The following is a 9,898-nucleotide window of genomic DNA, read 5'->3' as shown; positions in this document are numbered from 1 at the left end:
TGCAAAACAGCTGCAGCTGGGGAGGAAACTGGTTTGCTGAAATCTTTGTGGGCAAATGTGAAGCATTAGCGCACATTTTGGCTTCGGTCGCTGCTCCTGCACGCTCCCGGCATTCTGATGTTAACAGGAAGTGATGTCACGTGTCTTCTTCATGAGATATTTGGGCTTATTTTGTATTCCACGCTACACAAACCCACAAAGAAGAGACTAGACCGCAGAAACGGTGGCGAATCACTTTAGAAACAATAAATATTGGGGTAAAGTTGCAGGAAAGTTGCCATTTCGCGGGGTTTGCTTGATTTTGCGTTAATAGTTGCGATCGCAACATCGCAAAATCCTGGAGGGTCTGATTAAAACCGCGAGTCTTCAGGTTCATAAAGACGCTGCTCATCACTCTGAATTTACAGCGACCATAGAAGAGGGGAAATTTATTGTTTAGTTGGCTGAACTGCTTTGAGGCAAACAGGTTGTATTTCATTAACAAACAGGATAGTTTTTTGTGCCGTGTTGACTTAAAGAAAAATAATCAAAACTGATTTAATTCAATCTGTCTGTCATTCTGCACATGTTCACCAACAGCATGGCTATGAAATCAGGACTGTGGTCAAACCGAAGTGAAGACGATCAGCCGTTCGCGACGTGCTGACGGCGGCGCTCACCGGCTCACTGTTTGACTTCCTCTCCGCTCTCGCTGTGGTACTCGGCCACGTACAAGCTCTTGTCGATGATTCCGGGGATGGGCTTGATCTCCGTGCCGAGCTGCTCCTCGATGCCCTTCAGGTTGAAGCGGTCGTCGTACGTGATGAGGTTGATGGCCAGACCCAGGTGTCCAAAACGTCCTGAGGGAAAAAAAATAAAAACAGGAAGTGGTCTCGTTACATCCCGCCCGACGTTTAAATTCAAAGGAATCCTCAAAGCGACGCGGAGGAGGTTCTTACCAGATCTGCCGATGCGATGAAGGTACGTTTCTCCCAGCTTGGGGAAATCGAAGTTGATCACAACATTCACAGCTTGAATGTCGATTCCTCTCGTGAAGAGGTCTGCAGGGAGGAGGGGAAACGGACGTTAGGACATCCAGACATCAGCTGCCGACGCCCAGAGGCAACGGGAGCTCATTAAACTTTAAAGTTTCACGACTCTTCTGATCGGATCCGCTTTAACCAGGTGAGGTGCAAACAGAACATTTATACGTTTAATTATTTGGTTTTTACTTTTCAGTTTATCTGCGTCTCTAATTTCTGCACAACCAGATTCTCCGGACTAGAAGGCGAACTTAAAAGCCTTCGATGCGCCTTATAGTCCGGAGCACCTTATATACGTAAGAAGTCGTGTTTTAGTACAACTTTGGTGAACTACAAAGCCGCACTGCCCACAGCGAGCGGAGGAGGCGTTTCTACGTGATGCTTACGACGGCGCAGTATCCTCCCGTGACTTTTAAACCGTTTGATTATCTTTGATCTCTTAGAGGGATCAGATAAATGCTGATACAGACGAAAAAGCTCCGCTAGAGCAGCGAAATCCTCCATCTTTAATGGAGCATGGCGTGCACGTGAAGTTACAAGAATTGGGAGGAGCACGACGATGTACCCTATAGTCCGGAAAATACAAACGCAGCGACTCACCAGTGCAGACGAGATTCCGGCAGAGGCCGTTTCTGAAGTCGTGGAACACCCGGTTGCGATGCTCCTGAACAGCAAAAAAGGTAAATTCAGATCAAGCAGCGAAGCCACTTAAACCTCAACAAGATTTTAGGATCATCAGAACCAGCAGCAGCTGCTGCGGTGGCGGCGTGCATTAAAGCGTCACGCAGCCATTTTGCTTCTAACACCACTTTCCCCGCTGACCTGTCTCATCTTGGCATGGATGTAGAAACACGAATAACCAAGCTGGGAGATCTTCTTGGCAAGGAGCTCCACTCTCTGAGAGGAGTTGCAGAAGATTATAGACTGGTTGATCTGGAGCTGGAAAGAAAAAGAAAAACCGGCGTTAACCTCCATTTAAACTCCCTCCTGATAAAATCTTCACATAGTTTTAAAGGCAACCATCAGACACACGAGCAGAAAAGCAACACTTACTCTGGAAAACAAGGTGTTGAGGCAATGGACTTTCTGCCTCTCGGTTACGTAAGCGTAATACTGAGTCACGCCCTTCAGCGTCAGCTCCTCCATCAGGTTGATCTCGTACGGTTTCTGCAGGTGCGCGTTCTACGCCGCGGGACGAAAAAACGAAACGGGGTTACAGGTCGAAAGCGTACGACGGGGACGGAAAGGAGCGAATGTGAGGGAGGAGTACCATGAACTTCTGCACGCTAAGAGGAAAGGTGGCGGAGTAAAGCAAGATCTGCCTCTGTTTGGAGAGGAAACCCAGCATCTCCTCCATCATAACCACAAAGTCCTGAGACAGGAGTTTATCCGCCTTAAACAAAAAACACACCGTTTACGTCGACTCGGCAGCCATTTTAAACGTTTTACTGATTTATTTTTAAAAAACAGGACTTACTTCATCCAAAACGATCATCTGCACTTGATTGACTTTGGCTACTCCTTTCTTGATTAGATCTAAAATCCTCCCGGGAGTGGCGATGACCACGTGTACTGAAAATTAAAGTTAACCTTTAGTGCCAACGTTCAGCAAACAGAGACGCTTCTACGGAAAGTAAGACAGCTTTAACGTTCGGCAGGTTCTGCTTTATTTTACTGAAGAGCGTAAACAGCTCACCCGTTTCGTCGAGTCTCATGATGTCGTCACGGAGGTTGGTTCCACCTGTGGTCGCCATCACCTTCACGCCGCCCATGTGTTTGCTGACCTGGATGCATATTTGGCTAACTTGTAGAGCCAGCTCTCTGGTGGGCACGATGACCAAAGCTGGAATTAAAGAAAACAACATTAAACCACGTTAAACGTCCATCTTAACCTCCATCAACCTGAACCAGCCGTGGTTTTATTAGGCAGCTTCATTTAATGGGAATTATTTGCTTTAATTCATAATTTCTGCTCTTTTTGCCTTCAAAATCTACAATTTTTTAACAATCCTGACACTCCACACACACACAAAACAGAAATATTGTGCAGTCCTAACTGAAAACGTAATTAAGACTTAAGATAAATTGTATTTTTGTGCAAAACAAAGTTTCCATTTGAATTCTCTTTTATAAATTCAGGTTCAAACTAAACTAAAAGATCAGATTTAATTTGATTTTCTGATCCACACATCCCACAGAAGACAGGAAAAAGCCAGGAGTAAAATTGGAGTCGGCTCGACTCGTAACGGGGTTTAGCTTTTGTTTAAACCAATGTTTCCCAAAGTTGGGGTCGGGACCCCAATGTGGGTCACCCGACACCAAGCAGGGGTCCTTAGACAATCTCCAAATAAAGTTAAAATTAAAAACCCAGTTTTTATGATATATGTGCATCATAATTGTTACAGAGAATTGAAAAACGAGTCATTTAATGATTTAAAATATAGCAAAATGGAGGCCAAGACTGTTTGTGTTGGCCTTATTTAACAGACTCATTAGCACCTTTGGATATTTAATCATCCAACAGATGGGGTCACACACCTTTGGTCCCTGTTATTTTATGGGTCAGAAGCTGAAAAGTTAAGGAACGACTGGTTCACAACTTCCTGCGTACTTATACCTAAACCTGCAAGTACATATTTATAAGTTTTAATTAATTTCCTGAACCTGCTGTAAACAAAGTCCAAAACACCTGCTTTACCCGAGGTGCAAAATTACTAACAAATGTTGCTTATCGATGGATTAATGAAAATAAAAAACATATCACAGATGTTTGTTTACACTTCTGGCCTGATTTCAAAGCGCTTGTTCCTCTACAGAGTTCCCCTCATTATTCAAATCGCCTTCACGCTGCGATGATCACGTGTAAAACAAGCCGCTCACCTTGTAAACAGTCCTTCTTCAGGTCGATGCGTTCCAGTAAAGGAATGAGGTAGGCGCCACTCTTTCCTGTGCCGTTCTTGGCTCTGGCCAAAATATCCCTCCCTGACAGTGCAATGGGAATGCTTTCCTCCTGCAAGAAAAAAAAATAATTAATAGAGCAGAAACTGATGGATATACAGCCCAACCTGTAGAACATTTAGGCAGACGTACTTCTAACTTCTGTTCAGGGAGTTGCACCCCCGTTTAATCCCTCAGAGGAAATAAATGGTGCAGGAAGCAGAAACTCAGCTCTGATTTTACTCTAAAATCCGGTAATTCTCAGGTTAATCAGCGAAGCCTGAAAGACTCTGACGGGAGCTGGAGTTTCTGTTAGCAGGAAGTTAAACAGCTGACCCAACCTGAGACCCGTCCGGACGGTTCTGCATGAAATTAAGACAACATGGAGGGGACTCGGGACACGTTAGATAATCAATAAGCTTCACTGAAACTCATTTCCTAAAGTCTATAAACGTCTGAGGTTGGATGTAAACCCAGAACAGCTTCCAGAGGAGAGATCCAACAATTAGCTCAGAATTAAGTGCAAAAGGGTTCAACGTCTTATTGGTTGCATCCAGGATTCTTAAACATTTGACCATTCTGAAGCCCATTTGGACGTCAAAATGTTTGTAAATCTGCTACCTGCATGCTTCACAAACCATAAGAACTAAACTAAAGATGAAAGAACAAAACAAAATAAAAACAAAACACTTTATGGTTGTGACAAAGGCAGCAAACTGCTTACGTAACAAGTTAATAATCTGCAGTTGTAGAGCAGTCAGATCCTCGGGGATTTCGTGATGTTGCGATCGCAACTATTAACGCAAAATCAAGCAAACCCCGCGAAATGGCAACTTTTTGCAACTTTGCCCAAAACACCGCAACTTTAACCCAATATTTATTGTTTCTGAAGTGATTTGCCACCGTTTCTGCAGTCTAGTCTCTTCTTTGTGGGTTTGTGTAGCGTGGAATACAAAATAACCCAAATAACTCAGGAAGAAGACACGTGACATCACTTCCTGTAACATCAGAATGCCGGGAGCGTGCAGGAGCAGCGACCGAAGCCAAAATGTGCGCTAATGCTTCACATTTGCCCACAAAGATTTCAGCAAACCAGTTTCCTCCCCAGCTGCAGCTGTTTTGCACATCCTGCAGTGTAATCATGGAACATAAACGCATCGACAAACACTTTGTGTCTGCAAAACATGTGAGGAGAGCTGCAGACCAGGGACAATCCAGAAATGCTCATGAATGTCAGTTTAGAAGCTATCAAAGTTCTCAAATAAAGCACCTTTTGAGAATGTCAATGTTTGTTGGTAATTATCTTACAAAACTAGTAAGTCTTTTTGGTTTATATAATAAAAGTTATGGTTGTTTATTGATTTTAGTAAAAAAAAAAAAAAAAAAAAAATCGCAAGTTTTAGGAAAATGCCCCGCGAAATCAGGCATTTTAGCCCGCAGCAATCACAAAAAATGCCCGCAAAATCCTGGAGGGACTGGGCAGTATACCATAAAATGTGCAACCATTGTTATGATCTGGGGTTGTTTACCATCTTGTACGCAGAGGAGACGCGAACCAGACAGCAAACAGAGTTTATCACTTGAAGTGCAGCCATTTATAAACCTGCAGGGCTGAGCACGCTCCTATAAGTTTAACTAGGAGGTCAAAAACCAAAACACTAACAGACAAACCCTGAAAGTCAGGGCTTGACGTGGTGGATGAACCACAAAGACAAATACATTAAATGTGCAGAATAATCTGCTTGTTTGAGCCGTTTTCAGAGTCTGGAAACACTAACACTTCTCCATACTTGACTTGCCAAAACCAAATTCCACGCTTCTTAAGACGGTATAGGAACCCTGAACGTCACCAGAGTTGAGCCAAACCCTTCCAGAGCTGCTGAATTAAACCTTAAACTCAAACAACCATGAAGATTGAGCTTCACTCAGGCAAAATGAAACACAGGAGCAAGAATCCCCTTTCACGTGACCCTCTTTAAAAAAGGAGCACGACGGTGTTCTGGGTTTATATTAAACCATCTTTCATGAGAAGCTGATGCTTAGATCAGACGTGCGGGGAAAGTACCTGAATTGGAGATGGCTTTTCCCAGCCCATCTCAAAGATCCCCATGAGCAGCTCCCGCTTTAAGCAGTAATCTTCAAACTCGTTGCCTTTAGTTGCAGTCACATCCTGTAATCGTTGCAGAATGAGTCAGTGTTAGTAAAACGATCGGTTCACAAAACAAAACAAAAACCACCAAGTGGCTGAATGAACACGAGCGAGGAAACTTCAACAGGATCAATCATAAAACGATTCGGTACTAACTGAAGTTCTAATCCTCATGTCCTTTGGGGGCAACTTCAAATTTTTCTTCCAGTCGTCTCCAGGCCTGCGAAGCAAGGAGACAAAAATGTAATCAAACGTGAAGAGAAACGCAAATGACTGAATATCTCCAACAAGAGAACCACACTTGATGACTGCGTTTGTCTGAGGTGCTGGCTGGGAGCTCCCGTTGATTGTGCCTTTCATCTGGTTCATCTGCTGCTGGGGGCCTCCTCCGCCTCCACCCGGAGCGCCGGCGGGTTTAACCGAACCTCTCAGCTGTCCGTTCTGGTTGGACAAGCCCAGGATCACTGGGTTCTCCGTCCTGGTGGTGCTCATGTCTGCTTTATTTTATTTTATTTATTTATTTATATTTTTTATTTAATTTACTGTCGCTGCTCCAAACGCAACGAAACCTTCGACGGTCTCCCAAAATAAAGCTGATCGTCTCAGCTGGATTGGCCCCTCGCTTCTTTAAATCGTCAACAAAACAAAAAACTCTTCACCTAAAACAATATTACTGGGACACCGAGTGTCAAGAAACAAACAGGTTTTTTTCGATTTTTATAAGACTTGTGAGCATGGGAATCAAACTAGGGTCTCGCATAGAGTTTATTCAGGAATCAGGTACACCAGGGAGGCTTTGAGAGCTTTTTTTTTTTTAAATGTTGGCCAAAATGTTCAGCCGGCCATCCTGTTGGTTCAACAGAGCCTCCGTGTCCTTCCAAGTCCGTCCAACCCTAAAAAAACAAAACAGAAGCTGGGATTAAACATCTATACAACAGGAAGGCAACCAAATGCATCAAGCTTAAGATTTAGACCGTGAAAAGAAGATTATTCCTTGATCAGTAGCAGCTGGAGAAGACGGCGGCCTAAAGTCAAAAGTTAGCCGACGCAGCGGTTAGCATGTAGCTACAGGCTGCTAGCTACATGCTAACATTAGCGTCTTAAATAATAAACGTAAATTGAATAAACATTTAATGGTCTTCTTTTAAGTACTGGTGAATAGGTGTCTAACTATTAAAGAAGATGTGCATTTCTTGCCCGTTTAATCTAATTTACTTAAAAAACCCCGACGGTGATAACTGGGTTAGTTTAGTTTATGCTAGCGCACGAAGCTAAGGGTTGGTGCTAATTAGTCGTGGTCTCGTTAGATTTTCTGAACCAGGTTAAGAAATAGTTAGTGTAGTTTGTGCACAGACCTTGCCTGTTAACCTAACCTAACTATCGACGGTTGTGGCCCGGCGTCTAAATGCAAACCGACCCCGGCCGATGGGTGACAGGTTCGGTGCTAGCTCGAAACCGGCTAACAGCGGCGAAGCTAGGCTCGCAAATCCACCTGCAAGCAGCCTCGACCCCTGCCGGGGGTAAAGCGGATAAAACGCCACATATCGGTAGACAGTTCGCTGCCCAAGACCCGGCTTGTTCACGAGTTTACCTCGAATTACGTGAAATAAAGCGGTTCCGTTTCGCCCGAGTTTCCGCCGATGGTCCTACCGACTGCGAAAGAGTCTTATCAAACAAGGAGTCAAGATGTCTCCCGGTCCTATTTAAGCCCCGCCCTCCCGACCGGGAAAGAAAAATCAGCTGATTCCAGTTCAAATCAGCGTTTTCACCTCCAAACTGCCCGAACAAAAACATGTCTGATAATCCCCAATAACCCCCAGCTCTGATAAGTTTGTAAAAAATACGATTTTTTTCATCGTTTTCCTCTGAAACAACATGTCACAAAAATAAAACTAACTCACCTTTCTCACCTGAGGAGGCAGGAGTATACTTTTTTTTTCTGCTAGTTCGGAAAAGGCAGACACCCTGTAAAGAAAGCCGATGTGTGATTTTTATTGTAAAGAACATTAGAATCGTAGTATGGCAGGCCGTTGTTACATATAATCAACCCACACTGACATTTAATGCTGTTTTGATGCCAACTTAAGTGAAAATATAGCCATAAAATATGTTTTTTGTACAAATTTTAAATTAAAAATACTTTATTTTTTGGTATTTCTGAATATTAAATAAACCGTTCGAGCGTTTTGGGGTTTTTTCCGTGACCAACTCGGAAGCGCGACGTCCGCTGAGCCGCTGAGGTTCAGCCGTTCATCAGTGAGTGGATGAATATAGTTCAGTTCGTTGGAATTATTCATTTGAACCGGCCAGAAAATACCATTTTTTGGCTTTTTGAAAGATAAAAACCTTCGTCAGATTTGGATCCATGAGCTCCAATGTGGGAATTCCCTAGAACTTGGGTTTCGGACCACTTCAAAGAGAAGCGCCGCTCCGACCCTCGTTACCACGGCTTCACGCCAAAAAAATAGGACCTTCTGTTAATTTTAAAGGAAAGTCAAATGTGGAGGAGGACGTCTCAACAGAGAAGGAGAGGAGAAACAGGAAGTTTTCCTTCAAACAGGAAGTGAACGCACCATCGTTAAAAGGTCTGAGCTGCTTCTGAGATCAGTTTGGGATTCAGAGGAAAAAATATAAACAATCCATGTCTGATAATCTGAACCTGCTGCTGATTAGTTTACTCTGGTGTGAGAGTTTATAAACACTACTCTGAAGCACTCACATTGTTTACGAGTTAGCATCTGGTTAGCATTGTTAGCTTCAAGTTAGCTTCAAGTTAGCAACATTAGCTCTCTCCTTCCGTCTTTATGTTGAGTTTTAGTGTTGTGTGCTGTTGTCATGACAACAATCTGGGGGTAATCGGTTCTCATCGTTCCACATTCCCAACTCGGTCGTTCTGCGCGTTGTTTTGTCAGCCATGACAGTCCTGGCAATCATCAGAATCCGAATCTGAAGAGTTTTTATCTAATTCCGGAGGTCCAGCCGTCGGTTCAGGTTCATACTAGTACAGTTGTAGATCCATTATTCCCGCCAAGTCTTCCGGCATTTCTCCCTGTTCAAAAAAGGCTTCTTCTCCATTTCCACCAATAAACAACCGGACGGTAGCGGCATTCTTGGCTGGCCGTGGCACAGCGCTCGTCATGAACCCAAAACGGAAATTATTGACTTAAACACTACTTAACAAATTAACTTCTCAATAAACAATGTTGTTTGGATGTGTTTGACTAAATAACATCAATGTAAAGTCATTTTTTTTAGATTTGATTTCAGTTCAGCTTTAATTGATTTGAATGATAGCATTTTTAAAACTCAAAATGGCGTTCTTACTTTCCAGAATTGAAGTAAAAGACGTGTAAAATGGCGCCATTACTAATAAATATAATCTAAGGTGTTTTAAACAGAAGTCAGATTGGGTTAAACTATATAAAACATCTAAAAAGAACTTAAAAAGTTTAGCAAATTTAGTGACTAAATCAGAGGTCCTCAAATGGCGTCCACACCAAGACCCAAATAATAACTGGACCCTGAAATTTTATTAAAAAATAAAATAAATTTAACATACTTTAATATATGTGTTTCTTTGTAATGACAAGATGAAGCCGAGAATCCTCGTCTTGTTTGGAGGATAAAAACAGCTGTTTTCCAGTTAAAGAGGAACATAAAGCTGTGACTTTAAACATCTGTGGGTAAATATAGAAATGACAGCATAACTGACCCCAGGTCTGTGAAAACTTTGATCACTTGTGTGGAGAACCTTCCTGCCATCTGTTTGGACCCAAACCAGCGAAGCCTA

The 9,898-nt window shown here is 43.0% G+C and overlaps 1 protein-coding gene across 2 annotated transcripts; it reads right to left on the bottom strand.

Annotated features, from left to right (window-relative positions):
• Window positions 1–639: 639 nt before the first annotated feature.
• Window positions 640–7,823, bottom strand: ddx6 (DEAD (Asp-Glu-Ala-Asp) box helicase 6). Of its 2 annotated transcripts, XM_017416266.3 has the most exons (13): window positions 7,700–7,823; window positions 6,410–7,001; window positions 6,265–6,328; window positions 6,025–6,129; window positions 3,903–4,032; window positions 2,719–2,865; window positions 2,500–2,594; window positions 2,293–2,415; window positions 2,076–2,204; window positions 1,845–1,961; window positions 1,623–1,686; window positions 939–1,040; window positions 664–839 (listed from the first exon to the last, which is right to left on the bottom strand). In XM_017416266.3, exons 2-13 carry the CDS (start codon window positions 6,598–6,600, stop codon window positions 664–666), a joined length of 1,443 nt encoding a protein of 480 aa, XP_017271755.1. In that variant the 5' UTR covers window positions 6,601–7,001; window positions 7,700–7,823. The 2 variants fall into 2 exon arrangements, with proteins under 2 accessions (XP_024861723.1, XP_017271755.1); XM_025005955.2 differs by lacking the exon at window positions 7,700–7,823 and having other exon boundaries at window positions 640–839; window positions 6,410–6,600.
• Between the last annotated feature and the right edge of the window lie 2,075 nt (window positions 7,824–9,898).

The sequence above is a fragment of the Kryptolebias marmoratus genome, linkage group LG2 (assembly GCF_001649575.2).
Source record: "Kryptolebias marmoratus isolate JLee-2015 linkage group LG2, ASM164957v2, whole genome shotgun sequence".
NCBI classification, from domain to species: domain Eukaryota; kingdom Metazoa; phylum Chordata; class Actinopteri; order Cyprinodontiformes; family Rivulidae; genus Kryptolebias; species Kryptolebias marmoratus.
Note: the sequence above shows the minus strand (reverse complement) of the source record. Positions and strands in the feature narration are given on the sequence as shown.